General features: G+C 44.6%; 1 protein-coding gene across 1 annotated transcript in view; it reads left to right on the forward strand.

Moving 5' to 3' along the window:
• Positions 1-852: 852 nt before the first annotated feature.
• LOC138262098 (DNA excision repair protein ERCC-6-like) overlaps positions 853-18,339 on the forward strand; it is a 31,877-nt gene continuing 14,390 nt past the window's right edge. The window contains exon 1 of the mRNA XM_069211842.1: positions 853-1,081. Coding sequence (XP_069067943.1) covers positions 975-1,081 — 107 coding nt within the window. The 5' untranslated portion in view covers positions 853-974. The remainder of the gene's footprint in view (positions 1,082-18,339) is intronic.

Raw genomic sequence — 18,339 nt, forward strand, 5'->3', positions numbered from 1 at the left:
TGCCAAGTGCCATGCATCTCGCGTTAGAATAACGCAGTTCGGTAATTTCCCCGCAATGCCTGAGATTGACAGTACTAAAACCGCGTGCTGAAGTATGATAAACCCGTATAATTCCAGTTTCTCACTTTGCCGGGATGCATAAAAACTGAGCTCTGAGTACTGGTTACCAAAGGCCACAAAGAAAGGGATATTTACCATGTTACAAAAGAAATCTGACAACCTCACACAAATGATTTGTCACCCACCATCTCAGTGCCAAAAGGTAAACTGATGGACGATGTTTTTACCAAGGAAGGTAGCAACCCTATCCACACGGCATCTGGAAGCCAAGAATGGACAACAATCGTAACGAAAAATGACTCTTGCAAATATTTTAATATGTATTCACATGGCTTTTGATTTACATGAATCAAAATAAAGTGCCGCGCTATAGAGCGGTTTCGGCCATACCCAGAAAAATGGGCGGAGTAAAACTGCTTACATCACGATCACTGGCTTGTGAACAAAGTGGCCATCTTGTGCTTGATGTTTTTACATTCTGTGGTCGCACGTTAGCGCGGCTTAATAAACAAATAATTCGAAAGACCTAATACGGCCAAAAGAACACATTGCACTCATAAAGAAACATCAGTAATCAAACAAAAAAATTGAATATAAACAATGGTTTATCTGTATTGCAAGTCAATAAATGCCGTTTCCAATACTCTTGAACGTTGAGTTAGTCAAAGCACTCAAACGAAAAAAAAAACTACTTGCACAAACGTTGTAATCGAAAATATGCACTTGCCATCGCCGTTTATGGGCCGTGGGCTCTTCTAGCATTCACCGTGACAGTTCTATAAACCCTGTCGCAAGGCATTGTGGGTGGGTATTTTGAACAGCGGCGCGCGAGCAAGTCATTGCTCCACCTACCGCTGCATCGGTGTGGCTGGTGAGAGTTGCCAGGTGCGCGAGGGGTTACCCCGATCTCGAAGATGGAGCAACAGGGTGGAGGGCCCTATCGGAGCGGCAGTGACTCTATGCCCGCAGTCCTGCCTCAGAGCAGCGCTGTAACCGACGAGCAGGCAGAGAGATACGAGAGGTACGTTTACGCCATAAGCATGCGTGTTAAAGTCGAAGGCGGGGGACACAGCCGTGACCCAGGGTAACCTATCCCACCACTGTCCTTTAATATCACACTTCCCATAGCTGACAAGTTTTTAGACTGCTTATTTGTAACATATCCGTAGTTTCACTCTGGTTATGTGTGACGTTTCAATTATTTATGTGACACTTAGAGTGATACCCCATAGAGAACAACAGCTGTATCTGTGTAGTGAGATACATTTCTCAAATTAGCCCACATTATGCCATAAATACAGACCCGAGTCCCTAAAATGTTTATAGAATGTCATTAACTTCCATGTACTATTAGCATCAGTTTGTAGTCACGCTTGGTATCTTGATAACCAATGAATTTATTTTGAAGGGCAATTGCTCTAGTTTAATAAACATGTATGTTATGTCGGGAACATACTTCAGTTCAATTATGGAGACTGTTAAACCATAATAGTTCATCAAAGACCGTGCATGGTAATCACAGACACCAGAACAGCATTTCCGCGTTTTAAAGAAGTGACACCTGGTCCAGTAGCACTGTGGTAACCCGCAAGAGGTTACAGAGCAGGTATTTTTTAAATAAGTCAATGTTTAACTCGGAAAACTAACGGCAAATGATTAGGACTACTCGCTGTTTAGCTCTGACCCAAAGCCATTTGGGATTCAGACAGCATTTGCTAGACAGGGGAACGACAACAACGGTCATTCCTTCTCCCTCTTTACCTTCTCGGTTGCATGATGCAGATCCAGTCCTCGAACAAGGTCATATGCCGGGCCTTGCACCTGATGAGTTTGGGAAAGGGCAGGTTTCTCCGTCTTTACGTGCTGGCATCTTCACGTCTCCATGATCAGGGTCAGCGGGCTGCCCTGGGCACCAGTATTTTAACTTCATGACAAAAAAGTGATAACTGTTTACAAGGGAACCTCGTCTCTTTTTGGTCCTCACCTATGCCTGGAGTACTCAGAAGTATGACCGTTTTATTTACTTTCACGCTGCCAAGCTAAGAGCAGCGTCTCCATTCAAGCAGGGTCTCTAATTGGCTGGACCTTTAGTTTCAGTGCGGTAATGCGAGGCCAAGCTCTGAAATACGTCACTCACAATACCATACCTGATAACTCTTCCCCGCTACGTTGCTCGTCATCCCAAAAGAGTTGAGTGCAACCTTGGAGTTTGCGCTGTCTCACAACGTCAGGGTTACTTGTGTTCAGAGAAGTAGATTAGTCTGGCTTCGCTTTCTGACTAAAATTAGTAGACTGACAATTAATTCTCATCGCACCAGACCCGGTGTTCCAGGCATACATTTGTACTTAACCTTGTGTATTTTGGGACTTGTGGTCCTGGTTCTATTCAGTTGTACAAATTCACCTCAAGGCTTCTAAAAATAGTGATTTGTGAATTTAAAGACTAGGAGGGTAACATTGTGTCCGTAGTACATTTGGAACCATTTAGTAAGGTTACTCTGACCTGCTGCACCATGATTCCACCATTCTGGCGTTCTAACCAGCACTAATGTTGCCCTCCAACTAGGCCTGAGTGAATTTTAAGTTATGCCAGCTGGGAATTCTGGGAATTTCACTTTACACTTGTTGCATACAATTTCCAAAATTATGCCAATTTGCAAAATTATGTACCATTCGCAGTAAAAAAAAAAAAAATCATGGAAATGGCGCCATAGCGGTAAAGATTTGCCACAAATGCAGGGAAACAACAGAATGCAAGGAACAGATGTTCACATTGCTTTATTTTAAAAGCGTCCTTGCACAAAAACATGGTGTGATGAGACAGATCGTGCAAAAATATAGTGCATAATGATGGGTTTGCATTTCACAAACTTTTGCATAATTTTGCCATAATTGTGCAAATTTGTCATCCTCTCTACCTCCGGTCTCTTGACTACAGGTTTCCCAAAGCCATAGTATTAGTTGCTGCCACTTGACGGTGGCAGTTTATATATAAATTGTGCTGCAGAATCCAGAATTCAGCAGGAGGGATAATTCTGCTTTTCTCTCGGCTGTCTATCTGATCATGACAAAAGATTTGCACTGGCTTGCCGTACTCAAGATGTATGTTCAAGGTCAGTTGCTTGGTTTTTAAAGCACTCACTAGCAAATGACACTATATTTTTCTAAAGCTGGAAAAAAAAACTAATCGGCCCACCAGATCTCCGTGGTCCGTCAATGGTAAACAAATATGCATCCCTACAATTAAGGCATGTGCTCTTTTGCCTTCTTGGTTTACAAAATCTGTAATTCTCTTCCTCTGAATCTTTGTCTCACATAATCCTAATCATCCTTCTGAAGAAAACGAAAAACCTAGCTATTTAATCTATAGCTTCCTGCTGTCTCGGAAAACAGTTACACTTAATCTAGATCAGTGGTTCCTATCCTGTGGTCTGAGGACCCCTGGGGGTTCTGCGAAGACTCCTCAGGGGGTGTCTGACTGCTTAGACAATTACCTAATATTAACAGATTAATTAACAAAGTGTATATAAATAAGATCAGTAGATGTACGATTGACAAATGTACTGTAAGTGTCTGCAAAGCCTCTTCAGAGGGTCCGTGCAAATTAAGACGTATTATCATTTGTCTGTGTTTGATGGAATGCCTTTTTGTGTATTGTTTTGCGGTTCAAATCATCAACAGTGTTTAGGCCTGGGTCCCCAGCTTCCAGTAATGAGCCAGTGAGGGGTCCCCAGATTAAAATAATGATTCAGTGGAGGTTCCCAGGTTCTAGTAATGATAAATTGGGGGTCAACAGAAGCCAAAAGGTTGGAAAACACTGGTTTAGATCTTAACGGCAGAATGCCCTGTTGAATAGCAGTCACTATATAAATTAATTCATTCACAACCTGGTCTGAGTACCTCTACCTCAAGGGCCACATTGTAAAGGAGCAGCTCATAGGATAGTGATAAAATGACCAAACAAACTGTTATTGTCTGTTTGTATTTTAATGTCATGCCCCACTTATGCCATGAATAATCGACTCCACATCAGTACTTCTTCCTCTGTAGGGACACTTTAAACTGTTCATCTCTCAAAGTATATGAGGGGGAATGCAATCACCCCTCTGTTTCCCTCCCTCCCTCCTTCAATATTACAGCACACAACCTGTACTTAATTACTATGGCAAACAATTTTGTTTCTTAAATTGGGTGTTTTTGGAGCGGATGCATCAAAGCCTGTCGTTCAGTTTTAAAGTTTCAACATTTTAGGGATTGTGTAGTAATTTACACATCATGTCACTTGTTCTTTTTTACAGTGACCTCACAGAAAGTAAGAATAGATAACAACATGAAGACCTCACTGACCTTGGCAATTACTCAACACCTCACTAAAAGCTTTCGTAGAGATATATATCACGCCTTAGAAACGCATTTTTAAGGCAATGTTGGCACTTATTCAGCCCCATCACTAGTGCATCGTAAGAACGAAAATTTAAGTAACTATAAAAACACATAACAGGTGTATTTGTAGAGTATGCGTTCTGCTGGACTGGTTTCATGGTGCTTGTTGTGCTACTCAATGGCTTAATGGACCCATTGATATTCGAACCTATGACCATGGGGACAAACCCAGATCCCTGAAGTGGATGCATTATTCAAATGAGCCACCAAGACTTGCGTATTGCAATAGTTTTGGCAAATGTAGAAGCCTGTACCTAAAGTATATATATTGTCTTAGAATACAAGGGTACACTAAATTTTGTTGTAGTCTTTATTAGATTTTTTTTGTAGAACATAAAATACATCGGCATGTGACAATCAGAGCTGTTTCTCCGAGCATGTCGCATCTAACAGGTCAATCAATAAGATTCCCAACACCCCCCTCCACCTGACAATGATCATCAAGGAAATTGAGACAAAAATTCTCTAGGGCATCACTCTGTCCTGCCTATTGCCCATTCCCCCGTGCTCTTTTACTTCACAATGATGTCCCTTGACGGACCAATACCCCCACAGCAGACCCTCGACATATGTCCGTGCTAGGGGCACAGTGAGAAGGTTCATACTCCTCAATGGCATACTTGAATATTTTCAGCGTTTTGATGTATGAAAATACTGTTGTTCAAGAGCTTGCATGTAAACCTTAAATGATGGGTACTCAAAATAATGCAGAAGCGCTCAATATTTGGTAAAGGATTCATTCTGAATCATGAGTAGAAAGGAAGCCACTTTGTTGTGGTGCAAACAACAACCTGGAAGAGTGGCTTTTGTAGTTCTGCACAGAAAGCAGATTGGCAGAGACGAAGATTGTTGGTGATTCAGCAATTAGGTGCAACAAGGTTTAGTGAGGATTTTCAAGGTAAGGGAGACCTATGTGTTAAGGTAATGGTGGAAAAAAAGGAAGTGTTGTTTAGAGGAAAGTGTAAAGGTGAACAGTTTTGTGGTCTTTAGGGAAAATGTCAGGAAAGGGAAGGTAGTGACCCAAAACCAGATTTTTCAGTATGTTTACTGTAGTTTCAATTGGTTAGATTGCAATGGTGTTGTCAGATTAGGATGTATTTTAGTAAGGTGACAGTAGGTGGTGGACCACTAACGAAAGGAATATAACAAAATTACTTAATATTGATTTGTCGAGGTGATGGGAAGAAGCTGCAGATGAAGCCTTCTCATGCATTTCCTGTAGTCTTAGTCAAAAAGAAGTGGCTAGTATAAGAGCCTAGAGGTGTTGAAAAAGGAAATCAGTTGAGTGTTATTGGGCTTTCAAGAGTGTTAATGGGTTGTTTAAAATGTACTTTGATTAATTCTTGCTGGGTGGTGGATTTTCCTTTAGTAATGCCCCAATAGATAGCCTTGTACAAACTACCCATCATACCAGTGACTGCTGATAGACACTCTAGCCCAGTCCACTGGTCAAACGCCCAAGATCGGTTCACCCTAACATTCGGGCTCTGAATAACTTGAAACTTGGGGTTTTAAGGGGTGTGTCCAAGATGGCGCCCCCGGACAGGAGTGAAACCTCAGAGTTCCGCCGTCGGCCAGATAAGGGGTGGAGATTTGGCCTCTTCTGCTCTGGGGACTGCTGGCAGATGGGGGAGCGTAAGTATGCTGGAAATACGAGCCCTGTCTGTCGCCACCTCCTGCCCCTGGGGGCCAAAGTGTCCTCAAACACCCCACCCCTGAGAGTTTGGGGGTCCAGACTTCGACCTCTGTCAGCCCTAGCACGTTCCCTGTCGCTCCCCCGGATAGGCAATCCAAGAGGCTGGAGACACTTGGGAAGATGTTTTCTTCCGCCAGCCTAGCATTGCGGTCTGTGAACGCCACATGTCTCTTGGGCTGCTATTCCTACACTCTGTGGAATACTGCTGTGCAAGTGCTGCCTACAGTCCCAGAGAAGACAAGCTGTGCTCTCCCAAGCAGCTGTAGCTGGAAGAGATGCAGCAAATTTCACGATCGGATGTGGATTCGACACAAATGAATCGCTACGCAGGGCGGTTTTGTCGACAGTGGCCATTTGGTGGGGGGATGTCATGTCTTCTTTAATGCACATGCCCTTTTGATGGCTCCTATCTCTTCAGAGCCAACGCAGACTCGGTGCTCAAGAGGTTTAAGCACAGTGGGGTCTACCCCAGTACTTGGGGCTATCTTTTGCCCTGAGCCCGCTCTTAGAACCTTTAATGGCTACGGAAGGGGCTACCAACTGCACCAGTTCCTGCCCAGTCACTGTGCTGCCCATGCTTTCCAACCCCTGTGTGGCCAAGTGTGCAATAGCCACAAGCCACATGGATCAGACAGTTAGAGATTGGGTCAGTTCACCATCCCTGCGGTAGCATCCAAATCTGCCCTTGTACCGTCACCGGCACCTAGTTGGTGGCAGGATCCGTGCCCCATTGACAGTCCATAACATCAGACAGGTGTGTTTTTTTTTTGGTTTTTTTTTGCAGTTGGTCTGAAAGGGTTACTCTCTCCCCTTCCTGACTTCTCCCCTCATTCACCCATCTCAAGACAGGCTGACAGAGGATCATCTTTCTCTTCTCCGCAGGGAAGTTGTGGCTCTCTTGGCCATAGAGAGGGTCCAGATGCCAGAAGTAGGTCAATGGGGTTATTCCTGCTACTTTCTAGTGCTGAGGAAGGAGAGGCCGTTGTCCTGTTCTAGACGTGCGGCCCCTCAACTACTTCCTCAAGGAGAAATTCAAAATGCTCAGGTTCTGTCTGCACAGGAGACTGGATGGTAGCGTTGGACTTGTAGGATGCAAACTATTATATCCTCAGACTGTTTGCCCACAAATGTTACCAGCGGTCCACGGTGAGCCATGAGCCTTTGATCAGTGCCCCTCGGCCTTCACCAAGGTGATTGCGGGTCATCTGCGGAGTTCAGGAATGTCGGTCTTCCCCTAACTCAGCAACTGACTGTTGAATGTGGCCTAGCCCCAGGCTGTCATCTTCCACCTCCAGGCTATGGCGAACATCCTGCACTTGTTAGGTGTAGGAAGCTGGCTCTGTATATACTATATTAAAATGAGATATAGTGTGCAGAGAGTCCAGGGGTTCCCTGGAGTCTAAAGTAGATAATACAAATGCTCTCTTTTGTGGCAGACTTTTGGGGCTCATGGCCGCCTGCATCCTGCTTATGCACATGTCCGCAAGTGGCATATGTGGGCTTTGCAGTGAGACACTGAAGCTCCAGTGGGCACAGCATCAGAGGAATCTCTCAGACATGGTCCTGATCTGAGAAGGAACGGCACATGTATCAATATCACTTTGATTAGAACTGGCAAGTTGTAGAGTGTGCGAATAAATGGCAATAATCTGTAATTTTCAGAAACAGCTCCTGGGGGAAAGAAAAGTTAGTATGATTTGAAGGTAAGTTCCAGTCCACGGGTTGGGGATAAAGTTAACCCCAAACACCCACCACCAGGAACACGGGGCCTGCCAAGTGCAGAGGTCAAAGATGAGGCGAATTTAACAGGGGCCCCTATGGAGGCTGGGGGCACTTGAAATCAGGCCTGCTTGCAGGTAAGTACCTGCGTCTTCTGAGGGCAGGTCTGGGGAGTTTAGAGGAGCACCGGTGGGAGGGGGTGCCACAGGTGAGCACCAAACACACACCCTCAGTGGCGCTGGGGCGGGCGAGTGCAGGATGCAAATACAGCGTCGGGCTCCCAATGCTATCCCATGAGGTGATCCCAGGGGTCACTTAGCTCGGGGAGGAGGGGGGAAAAGGGGGGGGGTTGGGGGGCCCTCAAGGGAGGGCAAGTGGGGGTGGGGGGGGCTCAGGGGAGGGCTCTGGATTCACACTTCAGGCATCGTCGTGGAGGACAGGAGAGGTCAACCCAGGGTGCTCAGAATCACCTGGGAATCCTCTAGTCTGTTGGGCCGTCAGGGCACAGGCCGTGGACGTCTAGTGCAGAGTGGTCGGAACTTGCGGATCCAGGTAGGCTCTGGAGTCCTTAGATGTAGTTTGTTCTTGGACAAGGCCTCTGTCCACAGAAGTTCTTGGTCCTCTGTGATGCAGATAGTCCTCTGGAGGCTTGGCAGAGGTCGCTGGTCCAGCAGGATGCGTCGCTTTCTTTTTCAGGGCTTTTGAAGCTGGAGACAGGCCGGTAGTGCTGGGGCTGAGTCAGTTTTTGTCTTCTCTAATGGGGTTTCAGCTAAGCAGTCCTTTCTACTTGTGAGGTCGCCAGGAATCTGACAAACTGGGTTCAGGGGAGCGCTTAAGTCCTGGTTTTAGGGGCGTTACAGGGGTCATAGGGCAGTAGCCAATGGCCACTGTCCCCGAGGGTGGCTACACCCTTCCTGTGTGCACTCTTTAGGGAGGGGGGGTACAACCCGAACCCTATTTGTCCCTGCCCTGCAACAAAGATGGAGGATTTTGCCAGGAGTGGGTCACCTCAGCTCTGGATACCTTGGGGGTTGGTCCCAGCTGAGGTCGTCACTCCCTGCTTTACCTGATCAGCCCTCTCTTCAAATCTCCTATTGTACATAGGTTCTTGAAAGGTTTTAGTTAATCTTTTTCCCCTTTTAGAAATTGAGTCTCTGGTCGGCAGAGGTATGCACCCTGTCCGAGTAGGGACCACAATCCTAGTTAGGGTAAATTAGATACACAACCTAAATTAATCTCTGCTCACCCTCTGGTAGCTTGCACAAAGCAGGCAGGCTTAACTTAGAAGGCAATGTGTAAAGTATTTGTGCAACACTTAATTTCAGTAACAGTGAAAACAGCACAAAAAGACCAGTTTAGAAAAATAGATATTTATCTGAGTAAAACAAGACCAAAACAACAAAAATCCAATCACTAGAAGTTGAGATATGAATTTTTAAGGATTAAATGTGATGGCAGTGCTTAAGTTTTTGGTGGTAAAAAGGTTACTTGAGGTTGCAAGGGAGCGGTGCAAATCGAAAATCTAGGCTGAATGTGATGGAGAGTAGGCCGACTACAGAACCCACTCGGGGTCCGCTGAACAGTACCTTTGTTGGAGCAGTACATTGACAGCGAGGACACGATGCGTTGATATTTCTGCAGCACTTGGGGCGATGCTTTTTAGGTTAAGCGTACAACCGCTTGTATATTTTCAAGTATACCTCTGTGGGCTTCCAGGTATTTCATTTGTCGGTTTCAGTGTCATTTAAAAATCCTTGCTTGCTTGTGATCAGTCATGCCCCTTTATCCCTCCTTCTGTGGGGGGAGCAGGGAGAAACTACTGTATGATTACGCTTTGGCCTGCTTATCTAGTCTGTAAGGGACGTTTTATTTACTTTGTTTCCTGCTCCTGTCCAGGGAAGCTTCCCTTTTCATTTGCATAGCATTCGTCCTCTGAGTTTAGCTTTAAACAAGGCTATAAATCAGGCTGCTATGTTGGTCACATTTGGTCTTTGTGGGCCCTCTGCACCCTCTCAGTTGCCTGGCTCCCGCCATTCCTTGGCTTGAATTTTTCTTTACCAAGTGTGTCTACCTGCGTGCTTAGAGCAAAGGCGGAGGATCACTTGTAATTGCTTATAGCCTAGGAACCCAGCTCTACCAGAGCTCTGCAATCTTAAGACAGTGCCCACTTCTGCTCCATACTGGGAACCCACTTGCAGCTCCATCATTGCACCTCAGTTCACACATTCCAAGCCCTCAGCCGTGCCAGGAACCCCACAAACGCTGTCTGCCAGAGCACCTCAGTTCTTCCAGTCAGTTCACTCTGCTGCTCCAGTACTGGGACCTCGGGGGCAGCCCCATCAGTACACCACAATTCACATATTCCAAGCCGTCAGCCGTGCCACAAAACCCATACATGCTGTCTGCCAGAGCACTTCAATTCTTCCAGTCAGTTCACTCTGCTGCTCCAGTACTGGGACCTGGGGCGCAGCTCCATCAGTGCACTGCAGTTCACACACTTCAAGCCCTCAGCCGCTGTCTGCCAGAGCACTTCAATTCTTCCAGTCAGTACATTCTGCTGCTCCAGTACTGGGACCTTGGGTGCAGCTCCGTCAGTGCACTGCAGTTTACGAACTTCAAGCCCTCAGCCGTGTCACTGCCAGGAAACCCACACACGCTGTCTGCCAGAGCACTTCAGTTCTTGCAGTCAGTACATTCTTCTGCTCCAGTACCTGGACCTTGGGTGTAGCTCCGTCAGTGCACTGCTGTTCACACACTCCAAGCCCTCAGCCATGCCAGGAACCCCACTCACGCTGTCTGCCAGAACACCTCAGTCAGTCCTCGCAGTCAGTACCAGGGATGTGGAATTCCTATCACCCGACGCCCGGGACATATTTTTTGGAGTACAGGGCAACATGTTTTCTTGTTTGTTTTGTCCTTGGGCAAATAGGCCCAACCCCCTGCAGCACAAACCCTTTGTCTGCCAGCTTACAGACAAGGGAACTGTCTGCAGTTGTGGTAATATGAGTGTCCATATGTCAGTGCTGTTTGAACTTGTATTTATGGTTCATTAATGAAAAGCCTTCATTATTAGGGTGAGCGCTGTAAATAAACATTTTAAGGTCACACTGCACTACTGACAGTTGTTCAAGTGTGAGGAAAAAAAGTGTACATGTTTGGAAACATTTAACAATATGAGGCTCAGTATAATGCTCCCAGAATATTCTCTGATTAGAAGCAAAAGCTTTATTTGCTTTCAAAATAGAAATTTGACTCACTCAGAGCAGGTGCTGTACTGAGGGGCCCACTGGATGGGGGCCGTAGGGCCTTTGTTACGCCACTGGTGTGGCAATGTGGGTTTTTGAGACCCAAACCCTTTTTTTTTTTTTTTTTTTTTTTTCTCTTTTTGCTAGTGTTTTACTGCCATAATTTGTGGCCGCACTACATGGCACCAAAGGGACAAGTAGATTTTTTTTTTACAGGACAAGTAGATGTCAGAAAGCAACCTGTCCCATGGACAAGTAGATATTTGAATAAATTCCACACGTCTGACAGTACACTCTGCTCCTCCAGTACTGGGACCTAGGGTGCAGCTCTGTCAGTGCACCTCAGTTCACACACTCCAAGCCCCTCAGCTGTGTTGGTGCCAGAACCCCACACAACACTGTCTGCCGGAGCACCTCAGTTCTTACAGTCAGTACACTCTGCTGTTCTAGTACTGGGACCTTGGGCGCAGCTCCATCAGTGCACCTCAGTTCACACACTCCAAACCCCTTAGCAGTGCCCGTGCCAGAACTTCACACAAGCTGTCTACTAGAGCACCTCAGTTATTACAGTCCGTACACTCTGCTGTTCCAGTACTAGGACCTTGGGCGCAGCTCCCTCCGTTCTACCCCAGCAAGGTCACTTTCATTCCTATACTGGGACCCCACTCGCATACAGTTCCATTATAGCAGCTCAATTCTAATATTCAGTCCCACTGCCAAGCCAATACTGTAAACAAAAGAGCAAAACACAGCTCAGCCAGAGCACCTCAAGTCTAACATCCAACGCCTCTGTTGATGGGAACCACCACAGCTCCGCCAGAATCCATCAATTCTAACATTCAGTGCACATTTCTTCTCAGTACTAAGGCTCACACACAGCCCCTTCAGGACTTATCGCTTCTGTGGTTCATAGGTAATGCTACTCCCATACTGGGCCCTACTTGCAGCTTCACCAGGACACCTCCAGGCTAACACTCCACTCCGCAGCACTGGTTAGCCAGTACTAGGTTCCCCACATAGCTCCTTAAACATACCTCACTTCTGACTTGTGTGCCAGTTACTATTCCTGTACTGCAGCCCACATACAACTCTGACAGTGCACCTCAACCCTAACCTGCAGCGCCCCATTATTCCAATACCAGGAATTACACAGCACTCCGTTTCTCATTCCTCACTCGCTGCCTTTGTTATTCCAGCACTGGGCCAGGACACAGCTCCGTCTATACCCCAGTCCTGATCTGAAGCGCCCCAATATTGCTGTTTTAGGGTTCACATAGAACTCTGCTAATGCGCCTCCTCCTGTTCTGCAGTGCCCCCTGCTGTTCCACACTCTGACTTCTGTTTGAGGACACTGGGGAGCCAATTAAATCTATTCTTAGGTGCCATCTTTATTTGGGAGGGTCTATTTCACATATCTCACTTTGTTCTTTCCTTTACTCTGTTTACTTTCATTGTTTTCTTGCTCCTCCACTTTTCTCTTTCCAGCTCTTAAAATCCACAAGATAAGTTTTGCTCTTTCTTTCAATTGTTTATTTTTACTCCTCTCCCATTTTTTTATTTGTCTTCCTCTTGCTACCTCCTCTTTCAAACTTGCAAAAACGTTATTTCTGTCCTTGTTTCGTTCCTTTTTTTTTTCTCTCTCTCTCTTCATCAGGCTTCATTCTTTCTCTATTTATTTTCTCTTCCCTTCATTCTTTCTGTGTGTTTTTTTTTTTTATGTGCTCTTTCCTTTGACTCGGTATGCGTCCTTACACTTTTTTTCTTAAAATTTATTATCTTTTATCCATCTTCCTTCCTTTCCCTGGTGTTTTTCTTATCTGTCACTTCACGTTTTTACTGTAAATCCCTCCTTCTTCTTCTTCTTTTTTTTTTTTTTTTTTTTTTTTTTTTTCCCCTGTCTGCATGTTTAAGACACAAGTTACTTGTCAGGACCCAAAGTGTCAAAGTGGTTTTCCCATTCTGTGTCTGTGTGAAATGTCATTAGCCCCTGGTTTTTTCGGTGATGGTTTCTCTCACCATCTCTCCTTTTTCTCTAATGTTAGTTTTTCTTTCTTTTCACACTTCTTTCATTATTTTTTCCTCTGTCTTTAATTCGCTAGCTCCCTTCTCTTTTTTCTCTCATACGCTTGCTCTGTTTCTTCTTAGCTTTCATTTTCTTTTTCTTTCCCTTCTTTCTTTTATTTCTTTGCGTCCCCTTCTCTTGCTTCCTGTCTGTATTCCTTTCGCTTCTGTTTTTCTGCCCGATCCACTTTCTCTCCTGAGGCCTAGTTATAAATGAAGCAACAGGTGCAGTGGCACCGGAGCCCAGAGACCTATGGATCTCACTGAACTCTAATTACTGCTGTATGTTCCTACCAAAATTGCAGGCAACAATTTTCCTTTCTTACTCCAGGGCCTATGACACCGTTACTACACCACTTGTCCTCTCAATCTTTACTCCCGACTCACTCTTTCCTTTCACCCTCCAATCCATCCCAAATTATATTTTTGTTATGGTGTTTTAAGCATTACACTCTAATGGCAAAAGTTTATTTCCGATAACGGTTTATATAATAATTGTGTAAGTTTTTTAAGATACAAGAAGGTAAATGGAAGTGCTCTAGTTAAATGATGGGCCACTGGAATAATGTAGCAGGGAAAGACAAAATTATGAGGCAGGGTTGACCAATGCATGTGGCAAGAAAAGTCCAGTTATGAGTTTACAATGCCAATAGCTCTAACTCCCAAAAATGCAAGACCTATTGCATTGCAAATGCTTGTTAAAATTTGGAGCTGCAGAACCCACTCCAGGACCCGAGGGGGGCACCTCAGCAAAGGTATGACTCACAGATGGCAGAGTCCAGCAGCACCAGGAGAGTTGCAAGCAGTCTTTGATGTCCCTAAGTAGAGTTCTGATCTGGTGGTGTTTGGGCTCCAGTATTTATACTGTGGTTCCCTGGGTCTGGAAGGTGGGAGAAACCTCCAGGCATTCCGTTGAAGCCCACAATGTCCCTGTCTTGCCCTCCCTGGCTCCAGACTCTCTACAGGGGATTATGTGATCCTTTGTGTGGGGAGAAGCACAGCCCTATTCTGGTATGAGTGAGGCAGTGCTAAGCTCTTCTCCTCCCCCCCCTCTCCCCCCCCACCCCCGCAAGGCAGGCCAGGTAGTGGGCAATTAAGTCACACCTAAGATCCCACTTTATGACTGTCTAGAGAGAATGCACAAAGCCTAGCTGTCATCTACCCCATATGTCTATTCAGAGACGGGCAGAGGCACAGAATGATTCCTAAAAGCGGCATTTTCAGACTTAGAATTTAAAATCAGATTTTACCATAAGTTGTGACTTTAAATTGTGAGTACAGGGTCACCAAACTCCATATTTCTATCTTTTCCCATTTGGAAATTGAACTTTAAAGTTTAAGATAATCCCGATGTTATCCTATAGGAGAGATAGGCCTTACAATAGTGAAAAACAAAAGTACGAGTTTTTCACTATGTGGCACCTTTCAGACTCATTACTTGCGAACTGTTTAACGTGTTGTTTGTTTTGTCATTGGCCCAGCAAGGTCTTGAATTGGCCACTATTAACGTCTGTTTGTCAGCTATTTCTTTTGTGTTTTATGGGTGTCGGATCAGCCTTCTTTGTTTGAATTACCTGGTGTGCTGAGATTACTTAAAGTTTTGCAGCATTTGTTTTAATCACAGCCCTTTTTAATGCCACAGTGGAACTTAAATTTGGTTCTTTCTTTCCTCATGCTCACCCCTTTTAAGCTGATGCGCAGTTGTCCACTGCATCTTTTAACATTAACGACTTCTTAATTGCCATAAAATCGGCTTGGCGTGTGGCCTTCAGGCACTCTGTCAACCTGACTTACACATAATATTTTGTTGCGTTCCTGCCTAAAATGGGAACCTCTTTTCATGTCTGACCGGCAATCACCCTTCTGGCGATCTTTGCCCCTTCGAAAGTGAAAGAAAGACTGCATCGCTTAGATCTCAAGAGAGCCCTCAGTTTTTATATTGATCATACAAAGGGCCGTCAAATATACAATCACCTCTTTGTGGGTTCCTTGGAGGCAAATAAGGGCATGGAGGCGCAGAAAAGAACTATTGCTACATGACTAGTACGTTGCATTAAAATCTGCTATGCTTTAGCTGAAAAGCAACCCTCTAGGGAATTCTGGCTCATTCCACTTGAGGTAAGGCTGCTACTACTGTGCTGGCACAAGGATTACCTGTGCTGGATATGTCAGGTGCTATGTGGGCATTGGTGCAACATTCATGAAACCCTACTATATTGACAGACTAGTCAGCAGGGATGGACGTTTTGCCTGTTCGATCTTGCAGGGGTTTTTGGTCTCAGCCATTCCATACCTCCAGCAAATGGGGAGGTAGAGCTTTGGTATTCACTCACAAGGTGAGTATTCTGCTATTAGAAGTACCCATCTGAGGCAATGCTCCTCTACGTGGATACTCCAACTGCAAATTCCTCCCACCATCTGCAGTTGAGTATCCCCATCTCTCCATTCCGTGGAATGGTCTCTTTCAGCTTAAAAAAAAAAGTCTTAATCTAGAGATCTGCACACTGGTCATACCAGTTTGCAGATGAGCTCTGCATCTGAGGTCGCGGACAAGCCTTTAAAAGTATCTGACTGCAGTGCACCTGGGTGGCGCTTATATGTGCCCCACTTGTTACTTACGGTGCAACATTGGTGCGGAGCACCACAACACCACCTACTGCTATGCCAGAGTACTGCTGCTGAGATTCTGGGTCCAGTCTCCTGGGAAAATAGTCATGAGGTCATTTAATTTGCGGCTAGAATATCTACCAGAAAGGGCGTTGCTGAAGATAAGTAACTTTTTTAATTATGAGCATCCAATAGCTTTGTCTCACTTTGTATTCGCAAGTGACTACCAAACTTTACACTCTAGCTCGACAGCCCTTGTTAATCACTTAAGTTGAAGGCAGCCTGAAAGGCTACACTGTTGCAGCACAGCCAGCCAGTTAGCTCTGTAGATCTTCAAGATGCAGCCAAAGGGCAAATATGAATTTCATAGTCCTATGATTGCTCAAACAAGTTTTGCATGCACTTTCCTTATCACATCCCAAGGGGAAATAAGCCAATATGTAACTGAGTTGCTCTAGTCGCAACTTCTTGGATTGTATTCAGGGTAGCATGCCAACTATCATAAACTATTGCAATTGTTGTAAACCACTGGGAAAAGAACCAAAAAGCTTGGCCCACTAGTCTATTTTGCATCTGAGCAACTTTTATTAGCTTCATTTGGGGGGGGGGGGATACTTTTAACTGTTCGAGTGTGTAACATAAAAGTTCTGTATCCACAGCAAGAAAGTTTGCCTCATCTAGATTACACGTAGCTGCCTTCTGCATGAGCTTCGGTCATCCTTAATCAATTCTTAGGATTTTTTTCCCTCTCAGGTTAAAGTTATAGCTTCCAAGAACATTTCTGTATTCTTTATAGGAGAAGCGAATTTTAAACGCAATTGCTTTCCTGTGTAATAAGGTAACTTGCCTCTCAAATTTTAGACGTTCATGGTTGCACCACCCTCGTAGGCATTCTGTTTTGTTTTGTTAGGTCACATTTTGTGTAGAAGGGCCTGGCAGCTGACATACGCAACCAGACTCTTCCTGTGAGCAAACAAAAAGCCCTTTTATGCTCTTTAATTTCATTTTAATTATTTTTATTTTTCGATGCTAGTGGTGGCTGCCATCTAAGAAAGGTCAGTAAAAAAACACTGATGCTTCATTCTTTAGATGTGCACGCTGCAAAACATCTGCAAAAAGCATTTACATAGCGAGTAGGTCTACAGTGCAAGATCTTTTGGCTTTTCCAGTGCTTGTTCCGTATTGGCAGCATCCATTTGTATGTGTACCGATTAGTAGTGAGAATGTGAAATTGAGATAATTGTGAGGTTAGAACAGTCGACATGACTAGGATATTGTTTAAAACCCACACTTGTAGCTAATTTCTGATTGGCAGCCAATGAGGCCAATTCATGCCTGTTAAAATGAGGATAAGTCAGTTGAAAAATCTTCCTATGGACCAATGACCAATCTTACCGTGCAGTCTACTGACTAATAGCAGGTAGACTCAACCAATGAGTTTATAAATGACCGAGCACAACCGAGACTAAAATCATCACTTGCCAAATCCCACTCCCCATGGTGTTCCAATTAATTAAAAGCCAGCAAAAGGCATACAAGCAAACATGAGAATACGAAACAAAATCCCAGAATTCTTCTCCAGCCTTAGAAAACAAGAAAGGCACATGAAGATCTTATCACCAGAATGAAATTCTAACTACTACAAAATTGCATAAGCAAAGCAATCAACTTACCAAGGACTTTCAAGTAATAAAACGGTGTACCAACCCTGTGAGAAAACAGAGCGGCTAACATTTACCATAAAACTAAGTACTTCGCTAAGTGTTTTACGTACATAATTGATAAAAACTACAACAAAATAAAGCATTCACCAACTACTGTAGTCATACCTTTTCCAGCCTAACAACCACTACTTAGACTTTTTTCATTCCTCTAGAACTTGACTTACTCCTGAAGATCATTGCCCCGACAAACCCCTGTACCTTTTCAGAAGACCCTATAGCAGCATCTTTATTCAAAACATTCCTGCAATCAATACTCCTCACTAACATAAGGTAATCGGCTCATAGCTCTGGAAAAAGTCATTTTCCCAGCAACACTTAGATCTCGCTAAATATCTCCCCTGCTTATAAAAAAGTAAGCCTCAATCCAAACAACGCTGAAAACTTTAGGCCCATAACAAAGTTACTCTTGCTGGAACAAAATTATTGAAAAAGCACTTGCACACCATTGGCAGGCCACACATCAAACAAGCATTTTCAATGCAACGGGGCTTGCATTTGCTCGATTTAGAGCTATTTGCGTTGTAAACTCCTAACCGGACTTTTCTTGACACAAATTAAAAGAAAAGAAAACACAACGCGATCACACTATGTAAAATGCAGCGTGATCGTGCTGAAATTGAAAATGTAGAAACGGAGCGCGATCGTGCTATGTAAACCCCAGCGTGATCACGCTGTGGGGAAAATAAACAGATAAAGTAGTCCGGAAACCCGCGCTGAAAACATCAAACCTCGAATGATTTCAGTAATTTACCGGTGCTGTGTAGGTGGGCTAAACACCAGAAAA

Source organism: Pleurodeles waltl, chromosome 10 (assembly GCF_031143425.1).
Source record: "Pleurodeles waltl isolate 20211129_DDA chromosome 10, aPleWal1.hap1.20221129, whole genome shotgun sequence".
Taxonomy (NCBI): Eukaryota; Metazoa; Chordata; class Amphibia; order Caudata; family Salamandridae; genus Pleurodeles; species Pleurodeles waltl.